The 23,900-nt window shown below is 43.1% G+C and overlaps 2 protein-coding genes across 9 annotated transcripts in view; both read right to left on the bottom strand.

Annotated features, from left to right (window-relative positions):
* Nucleotides 1–23,900, bottom strand: part of znf408 (zinc finger protein 408) — a 49,082-nt gene that overhangs the window by 18,617 nt on the left and 6,565 nt on the right. For 2 of the 8 annotated variants that reach the window (XM_059975447.1, XM_059975453.1), the window contains exons 3-6: nucleotides 9,637–9,734; nucleotides 8,294–8,786; nucleotides 7,954–8,050; nucleotides 2,065–2,158 (exon numbers count right to left, since the gene is read on the bottom strand). In XM_059975447.1, coding sequence (XP_059831430.1) covers nucleotides 2,065–2,158; nucleotides 7,954–8,022 — 163 coding nt within the window. In that variant the 5' untranslated portion in view covers nucleotides 8,023–8,050; nucleotides 8,294–8,786; nucleotides 9,637–9,734. Of the gene's footprint in view, nucleotides 1–2,064; nucleotides 2,159–7,953; nucleotides 8,051–8,293; nucleotides 8,787–8,894; nucleotides 8,974–9,499; nucleotides 9,735–10,198; nucleotides 10,412–23,900 lie in introns of those variants that run through there. The other 6 variants (XM_059975448.1, XM_059975451.1, XM_059975449.1 and 3 more) reach the window with 5 other exon arrangements.
* LOC132397124 (uncharacterized) lies at nucleotides 8–7,944 on the bottom strand. Its single transcript, XM_059975457.1, has 2 exons — nucleotides 6,676–7,944; nucleotides 8–3,303 (listed from the first exon to the last, which is right to left on the bottom strand). Exon 2 carries the CDS (start codon nucleotides 1,094–1,096, stop codon nucleotides 194–196), a length of 903 nt encoding a protein of 300 aa, XP_059831440.1. The 5' UTR covers nucleotides 1,097–3,303; nucleotides 6,676–7,944; the 3' UTR covers nucleotides 8–193.

Raw genomic sequence — 23,900 nt, 5'->3', positions numbered from 1 at the left:
ACTGCCCTTATTTCATTATCGGGAACACCTTTAAATTCTTCAACTTCTTCAAACAGTTCTGTCAAGCCAGACAGATCATCTATGTCCAACTCTGGACCTTCTAACAGCCTTATCTGTTTCTCATTTTTACTCCGTGCCTCTATAAATTTCCTCCTGGCTAAGTGTAGGTCTATCTCCTCTCCTTTACTCTCTTTCACCTCCCTATTCTCCGTTTTACCACCCCCAACCTCTCTTGGGACAGGGTTGGTAAAAACCTCTCAGCCAAATCAACACTGGACTGATTTAAACTGGTCTCTTTCTCAGCTGCCTTTCTCGACATGCTGCGAGTGATCGCGCATGCGGGATAGATCTTGGAATCTAGGGGCGGGTCCTCAACACTTACAGGCTTGCTCGTCAGCTTCACTGCTGAACATACGTCACCACCTGCTAAATCGTTACCAAGAAGGACGTCCACGCCAGCTCTCGGGAATTCTGATCGCACCCCTATTTCAACTGGTCCAGATACCAGATCACAATTTATAATGATCCTATGCAAAGGCACAGCTTCTGTCCCTTTTCCGATGCCTCTCAAAACTACCTCTCCCGTCTCAGGACCAAAATCTAGTACCTTACTGAGAATCAATGACTGCTCAGCTCCAGTATCTCTCCAGATCCGCACTGGAACTGGTGTTTCTCCCTCTTTCACAGACATGGTCCCTTCCGAAATAAATTTCTCACGCTCCTCTCGTTTTTTATCTCCCTGGGGCTTTCTCGTCGACTTGCTGATCGACACAATACACCCTGTAGGGACTGCTGCTTTCCCTTTTCCTGTCTCCTTCCTCGGAGCAAAGCACTTAGATGCAATATGACCAACCCTTCCACAATGAAAACAGGTCAAGCCAGGAACCCTCCTGCCAGCTTGCCTTTCTTCCTCCTTACTTTTACCACTAGCTCCCGGCTGAATTTCTGCCTCAGCCGGCGGGCTTTCTCTACCGTTCCTACGGTCTTTCTGGTAACTCTTATTCAAGGAAAACTTTGTCTTGTGGGTTAGGGCATATTCATCTGCGAACCTGGCAAATTCAGATATGGACTTATTCGGCTTCTCGTTCAAATACATCCGGATATCATCCGAAACACAACCTTTAAATTCCTCAATCAGAATTAACTCCCTGAAACGACGAAAATCCTCTTCCACCCTTTCTGCCGCACACCAACGATCCAAGAGCACACCCTTCTCATAGGCAAACTCTGCATACGTCTGATTCCACACTTACTTTAAATCTCTGAACTTTTGTCCATATGCCTCAGGTACCAATTCGTAGGCCCGAAGAATGGCCTGTTTTACTTCCTCGTAATTCTCATACTCTTCCTCCTCCACAGACAACGCCGCATATGCCCGTTGTGCCTTCCCTTTTAACACACTTTGTTACAATGCCACCCACTGATCTCTAGGCCACTTTTTCACTGCCACCTTTTCAAAATGCAAGAAATAACTATCAACATCCGCCTCCTCGAACGGAGGTACTAACCTAAACTCCCTACTAACATTAAACCTCTCCTCTCGGTCTGCCCCTTGAACTCTTCGCACTTGCCTTAACTTCTCCATGTCCAGCTCATGCTGCCTCTGTTTCTCCTTCTCTCTTTCAGCTCTTTCCTTCTCCCTTTCCTCTGCTTCCAGCTGTTTTAACTTGCGTTCATGCTCCCTCTGGTTTTCAGCTTTCCTTCCTCCTTTTCAGCTGCTTCCAGCTGTTTTAACCTAATTTCATGCTCCCTCTGCTTTTCAGCTCTTTCCTTCTCCTTTTCAGCTGCTTCCAGCTGTTTTAACCTAATTTCATGCTCCCTCTTCGCCTCTAACTCCTTTAGCTGGAGCTCATACTCCCTTTTCCTCTGTTCCACGTCCAGCCTCAATTTTTCCAACTCTAACTGAACCGTCCCACTAGCTGGTACCTTTTCAGGGATCTGTTCCAATACCTCAGCCGAAAAAACATTCTTCACAATATAATACTGAGTTATGGCCCTCTGCACCTCCCACTTTTTCATTGACAACCTCACCTCTGCGAGATTTAGTCCTTTCGCAATATTTACCAAGTCCGTCTTTGTGGCCTCCTCTAGCGCCTTCAAAGTTGGGTTTTGTGTAAATTCTTCTATGTCCATCTTTGCTGGTTTCCCGTCTTGTTACCTGCGCAACCAGATCCAAATATGGACTTAAAAGCCCAATGCACTGGCCCTCCAATTTGATATCAAATCTCGAGACGAGGCCCCAAGTTGTTACGTACCCCGTAACTGGGTATCTTACCAGCAAAGATAGGAGTATCCGTTGAAGTCTGATGATACTATTTTTAACAGTATTTATTAGTAAAAATACACAAAAATAATATCAATGCAAATATACCGATAATATACGACATCAATACTAAACTTAAAAGTGCAGGTATAATAATAATCAATAAGAAATAAGCTCTATCCTTGTCTAGGGAATAATGAATTGTCTGATGGAAATATAAAGTTCAGTACAGTTCATGCAGGCTGCGGTAGTTGTTGATCACTGTGTTGCAATTGTTGGAGAGAGAGAGAGGGAAACAGCTATTGACTTGCTGACTTTCCTTTTACGATCTTGATCCGTCGATGCGTTGTTTTTGTGGCCATTCACGTATGACCCCTCCATCCTTTAGCTAGACCATTCCGTGGAGGACTCGTCACCCAGGCAAGGGCGGACACACACACAAGCCCCCACCAGTCTCATAGCGTCTCTCCTAGTACGTCTGAGGGGTGTTTCCCCAGACCCTACTTTTATCCCCACTCACGGGGTATCAGGTGTCAATCAGGTTGGGATGAAGCAACACATCAACCAGACCACTCTGGTTGCCCCGAGGGGTTTCAATGAATAGAACTGTACTCAATACACGATTCCGTCTCCAAGAGACAATAGCAGTAATCTCTCTCTTTGTCAACAGGAGACATTCCAACCTGTGGACCTCTCTCTCTTTAATTTTTCATGAGTGTTGTCAATAACAACTGCCTTTTGCTGTTATCCTGTGTCTCTCTCATCTCCCTTGATAACAGCATCGGAATAGTAGCGATTTACGATTCTCCAAAAAAAAAGGGGGGGGCATTGGCAATTCTGTACCCTTCTGCCCATCAGAGTTGCTCATCATTCGTAACAACATGCAATACCAATTCTACTAGTAAATAAAGAAGGTCCTGTTGAAGGGTTTCTGTCCATAACATCGACTGTACTTTTTTTCCATAGATGCTGCCAGGTCTGCTGAGTTCCTCCAGCATTTTGTGTACGTTTCGCGGATTTCCAGCACCTGCAGATTTTCTCTCGTTTGTAGTGAATAAAGGACTTGCATTAGAACCATAGAACACTACAGCACAGAAAACAGGCCATTTGGCCCTTCTAGTCTGTGCCGAAGCTTCATTCTGCTAATCCCATTGACCTGCACCCAGTCCATAACCCTCCAGACCTCTCCCATTCATGTATCTATCCAATTTATTCTTAAAAGAGTGAGCCCGCATTTACCATGTCAGATGGCAGCTCGTTCCACACTCCCACCACTATGAGTGAAGAAGTTCCCCCTAAACCTTTCCCTTTTCACCCTAAAGCTATGTCCTCTTGTATTTATCTCTCCTAATTTAAGTGGAAAGAGCCTACTCGCATTTACTCTGTCTATACCCCTCATAATTTTGTAAACCTCTATCAAATCCCCCCTCATTCATCTACGCTCCAAGGAATAAAGTCCTAACCTGTTCAATCTTTCCCTGTAACTCAACTCCCAAAGACTTGGCAACATCCTAGTAAATCTTCTCTGCACTCTTTCAATCTTACTGATATCCTTCCTATAGTTAGCTGACCAGAACTGCACACAATATTCCAACTTCAGCCTCACCGATGTCTTATACAACCTCACCACATCATCCCAACTCCTATACTCAATACTTTGATTTATGAATGCCAGAATGCTAAAAGCCTTCTTTACAACCCTGTCTACCCGTGACGCCATTTTCAGGGAATTATGTATCTGAACTCCCAGATCCCTTTGTTCCTCTTCACTCCCCAGTGCCCTACCATTTACTGTGTATGTCCTAGCTTGATTTGTCCTTCCAAAGTGCAACACCTTACACTTGTCTGCATTAAATTCCATCTGTCATTTTCTGGCCCATTTTTCCAGTTGGTCCAGATCCCTTTGCAAGCTTTGAAAGCCTTCCTTGCTGTCCACAGCACCTCCAATCTCAGTGTCATCAGCAAACTTGCTGATCCAATTTACCGCATTTTCATCTCGATCATTGATATAGAAGACAAACAACAATGGTCCAGCATAGATCCCTGAGGTACACCACTAGTCACAGGCCTCCAGTCTGAGAAGCAATCATTCACTACCACTCTCTGTCTTCTCCCACACAGCCAATTTCAAATCCAGTTTACAACATCTCCATGGATACCTAAACTAACCTCCCATGTGGGACCTTGTCAACGGCCTTACTAAAATCCATGTAGACAACATCCACAGCTTTTCCTTCATTTATTTTCTTGGTAACCTCCTCAAAAATCTCTATAAGATTCGCTAAACACGATCAACCATGCACAAAGCCATGCTGATTATCCTTAATCAGCCTTTGGCTGTCCAAAAAATTGTATATTGGATCTCTCAGAACACCTTCCAATAATTTATCTATTACTGATGTCAGGCTCACTGGCCTGTAATTACCTGGTTTTCTTTTGGAGCCATGTTTAAAGAACGGAACATGAGCTACCCTCCAATCCTCTGGCACCGCAACTGTGGCTAAGGATATTTTAATTATTTCTGCCAGGGCCCCTGCAATTTCTACACTAGTTTCTCTCAAGGTCTGTGGAAATATCATGTCCGGCCCGGGGAATTTATCTACCTTTATTCACTGTAAGGCAGCAAGCACCTTCTCCTCTTTAATCTCTAACACTACTGCTCGTTTCCCTTCCTTCCATATATGCTATGCCAGTTTCCTGAGTAAGTACCGATGCAAAAAAACTGTTTAAGATCTCCCTCATCTTGTGACGCTCCACACATAGATGACCACTCTGATCTTCTAGGGGACCAATTTTGTCCCTTACTATTAATATACTTGTAGAAATCCTTTGGGTTTACCTTCACATTATCTGCCAAAGCAACCTCATGTCTTCTTTCTGCCTTTCTGATTTCCTTCTTCAGCATTTTCTTACATTTTCTATACTCTTCAAGTACCTCATTTATTCTTTGTTGCCTATACCTGCTATACACCTCTCTCTTTTTCTTAACCAGATTGCCAATATCCCTTGAAAAACAAGGTTCCCTATGCCTGTTAACTTTGCCTTTAATCCTGGCAAACTCTCAAAATTCTGTCTTTGAAGGCCTTCCACTTACTGAACACATCCTTGCTAGAAAACAACTTATCCCAATCCACTCTTCCTAGATCCTTTCTCATTTCCACAAAACTGGACCTTCTCCAATTTAGAACCTCAACTTGAGGACCAGACCTATCCTGATCCATAATTAATTTGAAACTAATGACACTCTGGTCACTGGATCCAAAATATTCACCTACGCATACTTCTGTCACCTGACCTGTCTGGCTCCCTAATAGGAGATCAAGTATTGCATCCTGTCTCGTAGGTACCTCTATATATTGATTTAGAAAACTTTCCTGAACACATTTGACAAACTCCAAACTATCTAGCCCTTTCACAGTGTGTGAGTCCCAGTCAACGTGGAAAGTTAAAATCCCCTACTATGACAACTTTCTGTTTCTTACATTAGTCTGCTATCTCTTTACAGATTTGTTCCTCCAATTCTCTCTGACTATACAACCCTATTAGTGTGGTCACACCTTCCCGTTCCTCAACTCCACCCATATGGCCTCTGTAGACAAGCCCTCCAGGCTGTCCTGTCTACGCACAGCTGTGATATTTTCCCTGACTAGTAATGCCACTCCTCCCCCTTTCATCCCTCCCCTTCTACCACATCTGAAACCCCGGAACATTAAGCTGCCAGTCCTGCCCCTCCTGCAACCAAGTTTCACTAATAGCAATAATGTTGTAATCCCACATGCCAATCCATGCCCTTTCACCAATTCATTCTACAGACAATAAATACTTCTAAATGATCTAAACTATTAAACTTAGGACTTCAATTATTTGGTTTTTCTTTCTGGTGTTGCTCAGGTGGAAGCTTTCTACTTTTTGTTTGATTAAAACAAGTTATCTTCAGTTAGGTGGGCACCATGGTAGTGCAGCCGTTAGCACGATACTGTGACAGCTCAAGGTGTTCTGGAATTCAGAGTTCAATTCCAGTGCCATTCTGTAAGAAGTTTGTACATTTTCCTAGTGGAATGTGTGGGTTTCCTTCGGGTGCTCCAACTTCCTCCCACAGTCCAAAGACGTACTGTGTTAGTAGGTTAACTGGTTATTGTAAATTGTCTCGACATTAGGTTAAGGTTAATCAGGTTTGTCAGGTGTTGCTCGAGCGGAGTGGCTCAAAGGGCCAGAAGGGCCGACTTGATGATGCATTGCTAAACAAATACATAATTTTTAAAGAGCAAATGCGTTAATTTTAGATAGCTAAATAAAATTGTAACAGCAGTAATAGTACCTATACATTTAAAGTTTCCTATTGCTGCCTGTGCCTTCACTACACTGGGTTTCCTCCAACCCAGGTAACCCCAGTACTGTATTTTATTACTTACCTATAAACTAATGGAGTTGCACAATACTAGTAGTGTAATCACTAGAGTTAGTTATGATATTCTCCTAGGGGGTTGCTGGTGGGTCTGAAGTGGCTGTACAGGCTGATACGGGATCCACATATTATGGTACAGTGTGGGCAAAAGTGGTACTGTAGTTCATGCTTTGGTCTCTTGGTTGTTGGTTGCAAAATACCTGCAGTTTAAAAGCTGCATTGTTGCAACAAAATGCATGGTTGACATTCTATTCCAAAACAAAGTTTTAACCTACATGGAAGGAAACATTTTTAATGTACATTTTCAGGGATGACTTACTGTTTATTACCAGTTAACCCCTAAAATTTGGTGCAGTAAATGCAACAGTCATATTATACTCATTAAGGTGCCTTGTAGATGTCCCGTTCTAGTCGCCTCACTATAGGAAGCATGTGGAAGCATTGGAAAGAGTACAGAGGAGATTTACCAGGATGCTGCCTGGTTTAGAGAGTATGGATTATGATCAGAGATTAAGGGAGCTAGGGCTTTACTCTTTGGAGAGAAGGAGGATGAGAGGAAACATGATAGAGGTGCACGAGATACTAAGAAGAACAGATAGAATGGACAGCCAGTGCCTCTTCCCCAGGGCACCACTGCTCAGTACAAGAGGGCATGGCTTTAAGGTAAGGGAGGGAAGTTCAAAGGGGATATTAGAGGAAGGTTTTTTACTCAGTGGCTGGCGCGTGGAATGCACTGCCTGAGTCACTGGTGGAGGCAGATACACTAGTGAAGTTTAAGAGACTACTAAACAGGTATATGGAGGAATTTAAGGTGGGGGGTTATATGGGAGGCAGGGTTTGAGGGTCGGGACAACATTGTGAGCCAAAGGGCCTGTAATGTACTGTACTATTCTATGTTCTATGTATAGAAATATAAGTAAAACCAAAAAATTCATTCAGGTCATTTTGATTAATGTACAACTACTGAAGAGAACATCGACTCAAACTACCCTGAACATCTTAAATATACTATGACCTTTTACACACCAGAGAGGCCTACAGGGCCTCAGCTTGCTGAATTATTTGTAAGATACTACCTCTAACAATACAACATCCTCTGAGCTGATTTCAGCAGAAGGAATAGCAGCAATATCAGAATCAGGTTTAATATCACCAGCATATGTTGTGAAATTTGCAAGACAAATTATTTGCTGGTCAACTCTCTCAGTAAAGCCTGGGCATTAAGTGCTCGCTTTAAAGTCGTCATTTTATTAAAAAATGAAATACATTCCGAGAGTTTACTTACAAAGCTGCTGTTTGTCGTCTGGTGGAATAAAGCCCTCCTTGGTTGGCCGTAACCTCTCACTTTCTTCATTTACCTGTGGCATTTTTTTGATACACGTCTACAAGAAGAAAAAAAGAATGTTTTGTTAATTGCAACAAGCAAAATAAACAAGGGCATTTTCTACCTTTACTCCTTCGATAATAAACCCCGAGTAGGACTGGCAATAGCGGGACCCAATCTCCACTGGCAACTATGAATAAATGATGGGGGGAAAGGCGGGAAATGGGGAGAAGATGCAAGCCAACAGAGTGAGTCGCATTAGTTAGAAAAGGAAAAAACAAAAAGGAAGGCGGACACTTACACACGGAGGAGTTTTGAACTTTTGCCTGCGGGCAACGTTTGAGGACAGTCAGCCACTGTAACAGTGCAGCCGATCCTCCGGCCGAGTCCCCATGGGCCGGTTGTTAGGCCGTCGAGTACGCCACTGTGTGAACCCTGCGGTTGTCCGCAAGTCTTGGCCTGCCGGGAGGGCTGTAGCTCCACTGGCCGAGCCGTCACCAGCTGCACCTGGTTCCTTTCGGCTTCTCTCGTCTATCCGAAGGCCTCGGTCACAGGGGGTCGGAGCTCTTTTCCGGGCTGCGAGCACTAACAATATCAATCGAGCCACCGGCGGACTCCATTTCCAGGGCGGACCAGATCCGAGCGCTCTCTGCGTCCCCACAGCAACACCAACCTCACCACAAACGTTCTCGTTTCTACAGCTGAGGAAGAGTTATTATCTGCAGTGCAGTTTTGAGTGCGAGTGAAGATCAAGGATGATGACATTGGTTCATAATTTAAACCAAAATAAATCACTGTAAAATCAATAATGAGGACGTTTATCACATATACATAATATAAAATATAACAATGATAATTCACTATTTACCTTATTTATAGAACTATAAGAATCGTTACTTAACAGATTTAGTTCATTTGGTCAGTCTCAGCATCTTGAAGAGAAATCCTGTTAATCCCATTCTCTCACTCTTTAAAATATGTATCTACCTACTCCCTCAGCCCGCCCCTTCTGATCAGTTGGTCCTCATCCAATTAGGTTTCCATTCGCCCACCTTGTTTATCGTCCAATTCCAAATCTTACTTAGAGTGAGATCTTGGTCTTTGTTAAAATTCTTTTCCTCTAGTTTTATTTCAATTTAGATGAGGACTAACCAATCAGGAAGTACGGCCTATGGTGGTATAAATACCACTGAGCTGGACATACCCAGGCATCATCCCTAATGAAAGTTATACTGGTTACCTGTACCTGTATAATGGATAGCCTGAGAAGAGTTTATTCATCATACACACCACGAAAGCACCAGAAGCTTTTTAACACACAATAGCTTAGTAAAGTAAGAATTAAATTTTAAAATGAATTATGCATAAATAAACAAAGTAAAGTGCGTAAATTAAATATCGCAGGGTACAGTACAAATTATCTGGTGACACCTGAATGCGATGTGACAGCGAGAAGCCTAATGGCCTATACTGATCTTTCTTGCCTTTATGCATTGGAGTTTCCTACCTATTGGAAGAATGTCAAAGAGGATGCTGGAAGAATGGGTGGGATCCTTGATAATTCTAAGGGCCTTGTGTACGTAACGCTCCTGATAAATTTCCCCAATGGATGGTAGGGAGACTACAATGATCCTGTCAGCTGACCTCACAGTCCTTTGTAGACACTTCTGATCCAATGCTCCATTGGTCCCATACCAGATGGAGATGCAACTTGCTGAATATAATGGGATAAATGGCGTCCCCTGTGAATAGAAAGATTTTCAGTTTACAATAAGTTATATATTCAAACTTCTCAATATAAATAGTATCAATATTTCTATTTAGTGTGATTTTTAATGTAAATACAGTAAGGTAATATCTTAATAAAAAATCCTTGGACAGACATCGTTCTAGTAATAATTTTCCCACTTCCCTTTCTGCACCCCCCCCCCCCCACACAACCCATCCCAGTCCACTGCTCCCCCTTCCCCCAAGCTTCTGTTATGGCCTTCTTCATGACAAGCATGTTGAACTCAACAAGACAGCAACTGCATGCCACGTTGGGAAATACATATTTTGCAACACCAGCTTTTATTGACACAGTTCCAACCGGATTTAATTTTGCTGTGCTCAATAAATATTTTAAGGTATAAAGCCATTTATTGACTCTAAAAACTTCATGTGTGCAGCTTTAGTTCAGAATCATAAGTGCAATGCATTAGTTCACCTGGTTGCATTTGATAAACAATGTGGTTCCTCATCTCCCAAGTGCATCTGGCGAAAGTGTGCGAACTACAGAGTGGTGGTGAAATGTGGCTTTGACACTTGCCCTAGCAGACTGGATCAATGCATGCACTGAACACCCGAAATGAGATCCACACAACAGCACGAAGATCATCCTCACGTGTGCTTTATGAACATGATCCTTAAATATTTGTTCCTATTCATTGTGACAAAAAAAATGAAAATGGCAGTCAGAAATCAGGAGGTGACTTGCTGAAGGCCAGAGGGAGGGTAGCCTTCTCATATATAAAATAAGAGAACTTTACTGAACTTCAACCTTAAGGAAAAACAGGAGGTGGAAGAGAGATACAAAGGCAAATCACTTCAAGGGGATAAAACGAGGAAGGATAAGGAGCAGTGACTTAAGTTTGGAATAACACATTGCCTGAATCAGTAATGTAATCATAAAATTGCTGAATGGTTGTAAAAATACAGATGCTGGAAATCTGCCCTGGTCTTTGAAATATATCACCATTCTTTTAGCTTCACTTGGTCTTAACTCAGAACTACTCAACATTATTATGGACTGCATAATAATAGATGGACTGCTGGTCAAGAAAATGGCTCACTGCCTTCTTCACAACAGCAGTTAGACATCGACAATAAGTAGTGGGCATAGATAAGATAGACAGTGAGAAAATTACCCAATACCATAAACACCTAAAACCAGGGGGCATTAGTTACAGAGTAAGAAAGTTAAAGGGGAATTGTAGATTTTTCTTTTACCCAGAAGTGGTTGCAATCTAGCCTGAGAGGGTGGTGAAGACTTAGCTAATTTACTGTTAATTCACTTTTTTTTTTAAAGATGTTCAACAGCACCATAATAAATCTTCTGATGAACTGTGCAAGTTTAAAGGAAGCAATGGGAACTAGGTCATTGGTGAGTTAAAAGGGAGCAAGTTTAAAGTGTGAGAGAGTGTGTGTGTGAGAAGGAGAGCAAGAGAGAGAGAAAAAAAAGGACCTTGGAGAGTTTGAAGGAAACTGGAAGCTGCGGGCCCAGCGAGTTTCAAGGGAACTGGAAGTTGGGGCCCCAGCAAGTTTCAAGGGAACTAGAAGTTGGGGCCCCAGCAAGTTTCAAGAGTTTGCAGGAATCATTAACCACAAAACCAGATGCCAAGCAGTCAGATAGTGACTATTGTGTTTCTTTGTATGTTAGGAGCAAGAAGATAACATATGGAAGAGCAGAACCTACGGACCAAAAAGAATGTGGTTAAGGTCTATAATGAATATTTTGCAACTGTCTTCACAAAAAAAATGACAGTAATGTAAAGGTGACTGAGTATGAAATGCTAAACACCTTAATAAAGCAACAAAGTATTAAGGGATTTATCCCCTTTAAAAATGAATAAATCACAGGCTTGGGTAAAAAATATTCCAGACTATCAGAATACGCGAGAAAGGGAAGTGAGGAGGCTCTGACTACAATCCTCTCTGGTACTGGTGATGCCAGGGTCTCGTAGGATGGTCAATGTTGTACCCATTGTTTGACAAGGCAGTAAGGAGTAAACCAAGTAATTGGAGGCCAGTCAGTTTATTCAAAGGAACAATATTAAAGTTCATTTATAGTTTAATCAGAAGCACATAGAAAGGATTTGATAAGGATCATGTCTAACTAGTTTGATTGATTGAATTGTTTGAAGAGGCAACAAGAAGGGTTGGTGAGATTACCACATTAGGTTGAGTTGATGACACCATGCGAGGAGACATCACCAGTGCGCTGTTGATTGTGATGTGTCCTCCAAATGCTTGGTCTTTGTATACTTTTCAACCAGCTGATGAAAGCGACATGACCAACTTTCCCAAGTCTCTAGCCGTGAAGATCAAGAGGGGCAAAAGTTCAACTGGACATCAGTGAAAGTCCTGGTGCAAGCGAACATGCAACATGCAAGAGAATTGCTAGAAGCGTGGTTTCAACAAACTATTCTGTAAACAGACACATAGACCTCGATTCTACGTATGAGCCGATGCAGGCAAAATTCCTGACCACAGTGATCAAAGTTCGCCACACAGCCAATCAGTGACGAGATTCCACCCCCACGTCACAATTGAGTTTCCAAAGTGATGTCCAATCAGCTGATTGAAAGGTATACAAAGACCAGTCAACAGCGCACTGACGATGTCTTCTCACATGGTGACAAAACGTTTGCAAGTAAATCACCAAGATTGGAAAACAGCTCAACCCAACCAATAGCCACCCGAGCTACACACCTTCCGAATTATTTCCATGACTATATATCCTTACAACTAGTAGGGAGTCATTTCAGCCCATCAAGTTTATGCAAACTCAAAGTAATTCCATTCCACATAATTTTTTCCTGTAATCTATGCACATTCCCCCCCCCCCATTCCCATCAACATCAATGGGGGGGGGGGGAGGTGATTTACTGGAGAGGATGCAGCATGTTGACTGGGCTGGAACAAAGAGAGACTGGATAAAAAGCGTTTGTTTACCTAGGAGGATAATGGAAGACCTGATGGAGGTGCACACATGACAAAAGGCATAGACAGTGTAGACAATGAGAAACTTATCCTCATAGCGTAACTGTCTAATACCAGGGGGCATGATGAAACCCTGATTAAGGGTCTCGGCCTAAAATGTCAACCGTTCATTTCAGACCCTGCCTGACCTGCTCAGTACCTCCAGCATTTTGTGTGTGTTGCTCAAGATTTCTAGCATCTCCAGAATCCTTGTGTTGCCAGAGGGTATATGTTCACAGTAGGGAGTGAGAGGTTTAGAGAGGATTTGAGGAAGACTTTTTGTTCACCCGGGGGTGGGGGGGGTGTTATAATCTGGAATGCACTGCCTGGACACAGCTACTCAAATTCAAGAAACACCCAGACAAGCACTTGACTAGCAAAGGATAATAGTTGATGAATTATTTTGTGACTCAATATTTATTATAATTTATGTATCAGTTTTATTCTTATTTATTACTTTGTTATTTGCACAGTTGATCTTCTTTTGCACATTGGTTGCTTGTCAGTGATTGTGTGTAGTTTTTCACTGATTCCATATTTCGTTGTTCTGTTGTGAATGCCTGCAAGAAAATGAATAGTGCATACCTACTTTGATAATAAATTTATTTTAAACTTTGAACAAAGGGTGTTACTGGTGGAGTTCCATGAGATCGACATTTGGTCCTTGATTTTAGTATATATGTAAATAACTTCAACCTGAATGCACTAAAACTGACCATGAGATCATCAGTGAGGAGATGATTGTGCTGCTGGCATTTCTTCTTCATGAATGAGAAAAAATGCAAGTGAGTGTCACATATTTGTACGACGTGCAGATTGTAGAGGTGACGATGTGCATGTTCTGAGGCATGTGTGCATTGTAAAGCACATGCATGTAGGTAAGGAGAGGTGATTGACAGACAACGTTGTTAGATTGAGTAAAGGAGGTGTGAAGTCTATGTCCAGGTGTGATTGCAGTGGTACGGAGTTCTAGGAAACATTGATCACTTTCCATATCATGATAGTGGTTTCTTTATGGATGCAGAGCTGATTGAATTCAGTGGATCTTGCCCTCAGTTCATTGAGTTTGAAGTGCAAAGTCTCAAACGCAGCTCCAAGCTCTTGGTTTATCCTCATGTATGCTTCAAAGAGATGGACAACACACGGTAAGTATCTCAAAGCACTGGAGAAGAGCTACCAATGCTTACCCCACAAGATTCACCCAATGCTTGCCCCACAAGATCCACCAAGTCCATTGGCAGGGCAGATAGACCAACATTAGTGTTTTTTTCCTCTCCCAGATTCATTCCTGGCATCAAGGCTTTGATTATGCTCAACCAGCTTTGATGGGTGGGCCAAGATAATCTGCAATTCCTACACCAGAATCTAGCAATTCTGTCACAGCAAGAAATTTCCAGAAAACACTTTGAGTACGTTCTCAAAGACACATTGGAAAATCATAACACCCTCACAAACTTGTGAATGTGTCTGGCCTGCAACTAGGACATAGAGAAGTTGCATCTGGAAAAGCTCGGAACAGCACAAACTTCAATGCTGGGAGCACCAAGAAACCAAACGCAATGAGCAGAAGGTGAGCATAACTTTGAAAACAACATATGCACCCGTTCCACCTGTGATAGATCCTGCGGAAATCGCATGCACCTCTTTAGTCATCTCAGTACCAACAAAACTGTAGTGGAAGCACATCAGCAACTCCAAGGCATCGCCAAAGGAGAAAGCAATGTCATAACAAACTTTACACAAGCTGTGCTATGTGTTTCTCATGCAACGATATTCCAATGCATTTAATTCCACCTCACTGAATTCTTAGGTCATGGACATTAATGTCTCCCTTTTCTACAATAAAAATTGGTAACTGTTAGTCTTAATTAATGACAAAGCTAATTTGAATGAAGAATAAAATATGTATATATATAATTAAAGTACCTGACTTATGCAAAAGTATGAACATATAAAGTTTGTAGAATTCATTGAAAAGTACAGCACAGAAACAAGCCCTCTGGGTCCACCTGATTTACTCTGATTATGATTATGTTAATCCCATTTTCCAGCATTTAACCTGAAGTCTTCCTTGCCCTTCCTCTCCAAGAATCCTTCCAAATGCCTTTTAAATACTGTAAGAATATCTGCCTTCATCTCTGGCAGCTTTTTCAATATTCATCACCCTCCATGTTTAAAACTTACTTCTCAGGTCTTCTTTAAACTTCACCTCTCTTGCCTTAAGTCTATGCCTACTAGTCCTAGACCCCAAAGCCCCAAGAAAAAGATTCTGACCATTTATCCGATGCAACTCACACAAAATGCTGGAGGAACTCAGCAGGCCAGGCAGCATCTAAAGAAAAGAATAAACAGTTGACGTTTTGGGCTGAGACCCTTCATCAGGACTGGAAAGGAAGAGAAGTCAGAGTAGGAGGGTGAGGGGAGGGGAGGAAGAAGTATGAGGTGGTAGGTGATAGGTGAAACTGGAGAGGGGGAGGGGTGAAGTAAAGAGTCGGGAAGTTGATTGGTGAAAGAGATTAAGGGCTGGAGAAGAGGGAATCTGATAGGAGACCATGGAAGTAAGGGAAGGAGGAAACTTCGACTGTTTATTCTTTTCCACAGATGCTTCCTGGCCTGCTGAGTTCTTCCAGCATCTTGTGTGTGTTGCTTTGGATTTCTAGCGTCTGCCCATTTTCTTGTGTTTCTGACCATTTGTCCTATCTATATCCCTCATGATTTTATAAATCTCTATACAATTAACCTTCAGTCTCCTATACTTCAGGGAAAAAGGTCCTAAACTGTATATCCCAGTGAGAATAAACCCAAACAATTTAAATCTCTCCTTATAATCATCATACAAGGGGAAATCAATTGGTCAGTGAGGCCAGAGTTGACAGGACAAAAAAAAATGCAGCAATAACAATTGCAGAAACAAGTAAGCTGTGTGACTCTCATAACCCTCTGAGTTCCATTTGAAATTTCTGTCTGCAACCTCGGGTCTGAGCTGTATGGATACAGCATGTAGGAAGCTCGAGGATGACTTCACTTGGCAGGTATTATTCAATTGTGTTAGCAGCTGAAATTTGTCACGTTTTTGTGCTTTGAGTGAGTGAGTGAGTGAGTGAGTTTTCACAGGACCAGGTTTTCACAGTACTTCATTGACAGTAGCTGTGCTATTTAAATAGAAACTCAGCTGTTTTTCTCGCAGTTCAGCACTATTGCAAACAACTATATAGGGGCATAATCATTCCTCCAGCTTTCTGAGTGGAAGTGAAGCCTTCCTAAATTAGTGGCAACAATGAAATGAGCTGTCTTGAGGATGTTTATTCCTTACCAATCTGTGCAATGTACCATCAGGCAGGCAGCCAGACTCTTAGGAGACAGGGACTATACCTTCCATTTTTTCAGCTCATTATTCTTGACCAAGTTTCAGCTACCATAGCTGAGTACTGGTATTATGATGGTTTGAGCACTCCAGGTTCCTTAAAGTGGAACTCCACGGTTTGCGTCATCTTTGGACCACCCTGCAGTTTTCTCATAGAGAGTTAGCTGTTTTGTCATCAGGAATAAAATTCTGCCTGAACCCTTTCAACAGGAGAAGAACAAGGAAGATCAAGAGAGCATAGTTGGTAGTTGAGGAATATTTAACAATGAAAGTTTCTGGGTGTATTGATGGGGCATGCAAGATTGTCTGGAGACTGCTTTTAACGGCTACACTCTAGTAGCCTTGCAGTTGAAAGACAATAATGGGGTCAATGATAGGTCTTCTTACGACCTGCTTCAATTTTAGTAGCTCTAGCACCATATCAAAAGAACATTGTGTAACTCAGACTAAACTTTACACTACACGCTGCATCCGCAAAGGAAACAGCATTATGAAGGACCCCATGCACCCCTCATATAATCACTTCTCCCTCTTGCCGTCTGGGAAAAGGCTCCGAAGCATTCGGGCTCTTACGACCAGACAATATAACAGTTTCTTCCCCCAAGCTATCAGACTCCTCAATACCCGAAGCCTGGCCTGACACCTTGCCATACTGTCCTGTTTATTATTTATTGTAATGCCGGTACTGTTCTAGCTTTCTCTGTTTTTTTTTTATTACATAGTTCAGTCTAGTTTTTATACTGTGTCATGTAAACCATGGTCCTGAAAAACATTGTCTCATTTTTACTATGCACTGTACCAGCAGTAATGGTCAAAATGACAATAAAAGTTGACTTGACTTGATTTTTTATCACAAGAGCTCAGCCAAGGTTGTGTTCCAAAGCCACGATCTCCACAGTAGAAGTTGAGGTTAGCTAACCATTATAACCATACATGATCTAGTGAAATACTAATCATTCCTCATGTGACTACCAAATAATAAAGTTGTAGGTTTTGTGACACATGTAGATGCCATGGTTGGAGCAAACATATTGAGAGAGATGAAAAATGCTCTAGCTTGAAAATAAGTTGCTACATTAAGCAGCCAAACATGTCATTGGGTCTGATTTAATGTAATCCAAGCTTCTGGCTGAAGGATACCATTGATGGGTAATTGAAACCTTACCAGGATTGTTAGATATCTGAGTGATTATTAAAACCAGAACATCTACTGTCTACACATTTGGGCCTGTCAGTGCAAATATTGGAAAAAAGAATGGCGGGGTGCACCATCTCCCCATTGGCCTTCACTATGGCAATGGAGCTTATTATCCGAGCCTCAAAATGGGTTGCAGGAGGAAAACGGCTTCAGCTTGGTCAATGGTTACCACCATTACGAGCCTATATGGACAATATAACGATACTGACGACAACTATCCCCCGCACCAAGAGACTTCTGGAAAAGCTTAATCTAAAACATCACATGGGTGAGGATGAAGATCAAGCCCAGCAAGTCACGAATCAAAGATTTCACATTGAGGGAACACCTGTCCCAACCGTGTCAGAAATGTCAGTGAAGAGCTTGGGCCGATGGTATGATGCTAAGCTCAAGGACACTGAGCAGTTTAAACAACTCAGAAAGGATATCATCATGTACATAGCTCCCATCAATAAGACCTGGCTGCCAGGAAAACTCAAGCTGTGGTGCTTCCAGTTCGGTATACTTCCAAGACTCATGTGGCCTTTAACAGTGTATGAAATCCCCAGCAACAAGGTGGAAAAGCTCGAAAGAGTGATCAGCACATATGTGAAACAGTGGCTTGGACTTCAACGATGCTCAGGTCCTGTTGAACTGTGTGGGAATAGCAAATTAGAATTACCAATTGCAAGTCTTGTGGAAGAATTCAAAGCAAGGTTGGTCATGACCCTCACTGAATTTGAAGATACTGTTATTCGAACAGCCGCCCCCCCCACCCATGTGGCAACGGGGAGGAAGTGGACCCCATCTGAAGCCGTTCAAAGTATCAGGTCTGCTCTTCGCTTCAGGGATGTGGTTGGCCAAGTCCAACTTGGGAGAGCTGGGCTCGGGCTCGTCCCAAAGGCTCCTCAAGGGCGTAAGGCATAGAAACATAGAAAATAGGTGCAGGAGTAGGCCATTTGGCCCTTCGAGCCTGCACTGCCATTCAGTATGATCATGGCTGATCATCCAACTCAGAACCCTGTACCTGCTTTCTCTCCATACCCCCGATCCCTTTAGCCACAAGGGCCATATCTAACTTCCTCTTAAATATAGCCACTGAACCGGCCTCAACTGTTTCCTGTGGCAGAGAATTCCACAGATTCACCACTCTCTGTGTGAAGAAGTTTTTCCTCATCTCGGTCCTAAAAGGCTTCTTTATCCTTAAACTGTGACCCCTTGTTCTGGACTTCCCCAACTTCGGAAACAATCTTCCTGCATCTAGCCTGTCCAATCCCTTTAGAATTTTATACGTTTCAATAAGATCCCCCCTCAATCTTCTAAATTCCAGCGAGTATAAGCCCAGTCGATCAGTGCAGAAGGCAACATTAGTGCAGAAGAGACGGCTCGTGGTAGAGGAGGTGAGAAGACAGGAGGAGGCAGAGCGACATGCCAGGGCTGTCTCAATGGCCAAGCAGGGCCAATGGACTAATTGGGAGAGCCTGGAAAAGAGGAAGCTCAGCTGGCGTGACATCTGGGAGATGGAGGCATCTCGGCAAAGTTTTGTCATCAGAGCCACTTATGATCTTCTACCCACACTAAGGCACATTTTAACAGGATGCACCACAAGCCTCAGCCAGGGGCGGTATACGTGGTGGCATAACCAAGTTCTCAGACAGCTGGCATCAATCTTGGATCAGAGGCAAATCACCACAAACATCGGCAAGAAATGTTCACATCACACGATTTGTATCAGCAGGCCAACCTCCAGAGCAGCATATAACATGAAAAGAGCTAAGTATTCTGCAGGTTGCTCAGGATTGGAAAATAGACGTGGACTTGGAAAAAAAGCTCAAGTTTCCCCCCAGACATTGCAGCTACAACACTCTGGCCAGACATTGTCCTGTGGTCCACAACAGCCAAGCTGGCATATACAAGGAAATCTGCAGATGCTGGAAATTCAAGCAACACACACAAAATGCTGGAAGAATGCAGTAGGCCAGGCAGCATCTATAGGGAGAAGCACTGTCCACGTTTCGGGCCGAGACCCTTCGTCAGGACAGTGCTTCTCCCTATAGATGCTGCCTGGCCTGCTGCATTCCACCAGCATTTTGTGTGTGAAGCTGGCATATGTTGTAGAATTGACAGTACCATGGGAAGATGCTGTTGAAGAAGCTTATGAGAGGAAAAAGACCAAGTACTGTGAATTGGCAACTGAAGCTGCCCAGAATGGCTGGAAAACCGGCATTTTCCCTGTAGAAGTGGGATGCAGGGGATTCATGGCTACAGCTATGACCAGTCTATTGAAGAAGATGGGGGTGAGGGATTATTCACTCCAACAAGCAATCAAGTCCTTGTCAAATGCAGCAGAAGAAAGCAGTAGTTGGATCTGGATTAAAAGAAAAGACAATAACTGGGCTGCAAGATGAAGACAGGAGGGTATGGAACTGAGGGGGGGGGGTGTATCTGGGATGCCAGGTAGCACCACTGAGCCCTCTGGAGACGTTGTGAGCTTATCAATGAAACATTAAAGAAAGAGGGTGCCCACCTGATGACCCCGATGAGGTACCTACCCTCTATGTCACCACTCCAAGTCCACTGCCAACATCAAGAGTGCTGACTTATCATAGGGATTGAAACATCAAGTCCTATTAGCTCCACTACTTCAACTCAATTCAGACACACTCAGCAGGTGCTCGGTTAAGTGCAACTACTTTATAGTAGTTTGATAGCAAGGACTGAAGAGTTCCCTTTAGAATAACTTGCAGAGTTTGAGAGAATATTGTACTCCTAGCCTCCCTATAAGCTTAGAGTCAATTGAGTGCTCTAAACAATTTTCTGCTCTTCTGTGCAGAGAAGTGAACTTGTGGGTGTTGCAAAGTAAGGGTTTCTTTGAGGATCTGTTTAGTATACTTTTATAGTGAGGACATACAGTATAATATGCAGTGAGTAGGCACGGTAGCATAGTGTTAGCACAATGCTTTACAGTACCAGCCACCCGGGTGCAAAGAGTTTGTACGTTCTCCCCTTGACTGCATGAGTTTCCTCTGAGTACTCTGGTATCCTCCCACTGTCCAAAGACATACTGGTTCGTAGGATAATGAGTTACTGTAACTTGTCCTGTGATTAGGCTAGGATTAAATTGGAGGATTGCTGGGCTGTGTGACTCAAAGGGCCTATTTTACATTGTATCTCATTAAATATCAATAAATAAATAATATGTGATGACAGTACAAAGGGTAGTAATTATCAAGAAGCCTACACGGTCTATGGAAGCAAATTACCTCCCATTTTTGATAAATATTGGAATGATTTCTTGCAATCCAAGAAAAGCATTGGGAGATATGTCCCTTCGGGCAAAATGATAGCACTTTCATTTCTCAAAGAACAAAATGATGAATCCAGAACAGTACGTTATCTGTGAGTCCTGGGTATGACTCTAAACTGCAACTGGTGATGAGGCTCTGACTGGGGACTTTCAGAGCTTTGGGGAAAGTGGAGTTACCCCTTAGTCATTCATTGCTCCCAGGGCCGCTCTGACCTGGAACGGTAGCACCTGCAAGGGTTCCTGCTCAGGATATGAGCGAAGACAAACGGCAGATCCGGCAGGTTCAGTAACTGAACTTATGATGGAGAAGGCGGATGAGCTATGACCTCAAATGACAACGGCCATAGTACAGGTGGATAAACATTTGGGAAGAGAATGGTGACTTCTTCAGTTCGCCCAATGGAAGGCAATAGCAAACCACCGTTGCTAGATACTAGGTTTCCTAGAATTTATTTGCTAAGAAAACCAAGGCCAAACTCACAAAATGGATCTTCAAGACAGTTCTGAAGATGCTTCGCTTGGTAGGGTTGATTCTGGGAAGCAGGGGATCCTCGACCGTCATCAAGCTACTGCTCATAAAATTTAAGTAACACAAAAGAAGATTATTGCCACTTGAAATGTAAGAACCCTATATCAAGCAGGAAGATTGAACAATGTGATAAATGAAATGGAAAGACTAAAGATTAACATCATGGGAATTAGCGAAGTTCATTAGACAGGTGCTGGAACATGTCAGAATAGAAATACAAAACTAATTTATTCTTGTGGAACATCCCATACTAATGGAGTAGGAATTTTTATGGATGAAAACATGGCAAAAAGTGTTTTAGGACATTGGGCAATATCAGAAAGAGTGCTCCTTGTTAGATTCAGAGGACAACCATTTGATCTAGCAATTATACAGGTATATGCACCAACAACAGATGGAACAAATGAGGATATAGATAAATTCTATGAAGAGCTTGAACAAGCAAAGAATGGATGCAAATCTCAAGATATTGTTATTGTCGTGAGAGATATAAATCCTAAAGTAGGACAAGGTGCTGGTGGAAATACCATAGGAAAATTTGGACTAGGGGAAAGAAATGAAAGAGGTGAGAAATGGGTAGAATGGTGCAAGATGAATAATCAGGTCATTACGAATACCTACTTTAAAAACCATCCAGGGCGCTTGTGGATGTGGAAAAATCCGGGTGATAACACCAGAAATCAAATTGACTTTATTACTATAAACCAAAGATTTAGCAACTCAGTGGCTCAGTGCAAAACATATCCAGGTGCAGACTGTAACAGACCACAACCCAGTAACATGTCAAGTAGAAAAAAGAAAAAAAAACACAAAGAAGAAATGGATGACAAAGGAAATCAAAAATCTAATGGAAGAAAGGAGACTGAAGAAAGCAAATCCTATAGAATATAAGTCCTTAGGTAAAAAAGTTAAAAGCTTATGTCAAAAAGCTTAAGAAGAATGGTTAAACCAGGAATGTGAGCAACTAGAAAGAACCCCTATTACTGATCCAAAAAGGTTACATCAACAAATTAAGAATATCACTGGTATTAATCTCCTCTGTTCTTCAGGTGGATGTTTGAAAGCAAAGGATGGTACCATTATTGTGGAAAAAGATGAGATTATGAACAGACGGACTGAGTATATTCAGGAATTGTTTGAAGACGACCAAGGCGAAAAACTAGAAATTAAGAACGTTGAAGTATTTTAGAATCTGAAGTTCATAATGCAATAAATGAAGAAAGGAAAGGCAGCAGGTCCCGGTCATACTATTTGCCAAGGGATTTCACATGCAATTGTGGTTGTTGTGTACATCCCTCCCTCAAGCCAACCCAACGTCAGTGTGTAACACCATTCACACCGTCATAGCCGGACTACAAACCCAGCACTCGAGAGTCCTCATTACCATCTTGGGTGACTTCAACCATGGTACCATAGCTAAGACATTGCCCAACTTCATGCAGTTCGTGAGCTGTACAGAGGGGAGAGGACCTTGGCCTTGATGTATGCTAACATTAAGGATGCCTACAACTCTTCTCCCCTCCCCCCACTGGGAAGGTCAGATCACAAACTGCTGCATCTCAAACCCTGCTACGTGCCTCTGGTGAAGAGTAAACCTGCAATCTGGAGGTCAGTGAGGAAATGGTCAGGGGAGGCTTATGAGGCACTCCAGGGTTGTTTTGAGGCGACAGACTGGCAGGCCCTCTGTGAGCCACATGGAGAGGACATTGATGGGCTCACAGAGTGCATCACTGGTTACATCAACTTCTGTGTGGACTGCAATGTTCCTGCAAGAACTGTCCTTTGTTATTCAAATAACAAGCCATGGGTAACAAAGGACATTAAGGACATCCTGAACGCTAAAAAGAGGGCGTTTAGAGATGGAAATAGGGAGGAGCTGAGGACAATACAGAGGGACTTGAAAGCCAAGATCAGGGAGGCTAAAGACAGGTATAGGAGGAAGCTTGAGTGGAAACTCCAGCAGAACAACATGAGAGAGGTCTGGAGTGGGATGAGGACCATCACTGGGTTCTGGCAAACCAGCAATAGAAGAGCCAAAGGCAGTGTGGACAGGGCCAACGAACTTAACCTGTTCTTCAACAGATTTGACACTGTGGCCCCTGCCTACCCCCCACATGATTCATCTGTTGTCAGCCCCCAATCAACACATACTCCACTCTCCCCTCCTACCCCTCCTCACAGCCCCCCCACCCTGCTCTCGTGACTACACCCTCCCCCACCTGAAACCACCACGGTGGGCTTCACAGCTGAACAGGTGAGAAGACAGCTGAAACATCTCCACCCAAGCAAGGCTGCAGGCCTGGATGGTGTCAGCCCCAGGGTGTTCAAAGCCTGTGCCCCCCAGCTATGTGGAGTACTTCACCATGTCTTCAACCTGAGCCTGAGTCTCCAGAGGGTTCCTGTGCTGTGGAAGACGTCCTGCCTCGTTCCTGTATCAAAGACGCCGCGCCCCAGTGGCTCCAATGACTACAGACTGGTGACATTGACCTCCCACATCATGAAGACCCTGGAGAGACTTGTTCTAGAGCAGCTCCAGCCTATGGTTAGGCCACACTTAGACCGCCTCCAGTGCTGAACCGTGTCTACGCCCACCTGGACAAGCCGGCGAGCACTGTGAGGGTCATGGTTTTTGACTTCTCCAGTGTGTTCAACACCATCCGCCCTGCTCTGCTGGGTGAGAAGCTGACAGTGATGCAGGTGGATGCTTCCCTGGTGTCATGGATTATTGATTACCTGACTGGCAGACCACAGTACATGCACTTGCAACACTGTGTGTCAGACAGAGTGGTCA

This window comes from Hypanus sabinus, chromosome 7 (assembly GCF_030144855.1).
Source record: "Hypanus sabinus isolate sHypSab1 chromosome 7, sHypSab1.hap1, whole genome shotgun sequence".
NCBI lineage: Eukaryota > Metazoa > Chordata > Chondrichthyes > Myliobatiformes > Dasyatidae > Hypanus > Hypanus sabinus.
The sequence above is the reverse complement of the archived record's forward strand: the minus strand, read 5'-3'. Positions and strand labels throughout refer to the sequence as shown.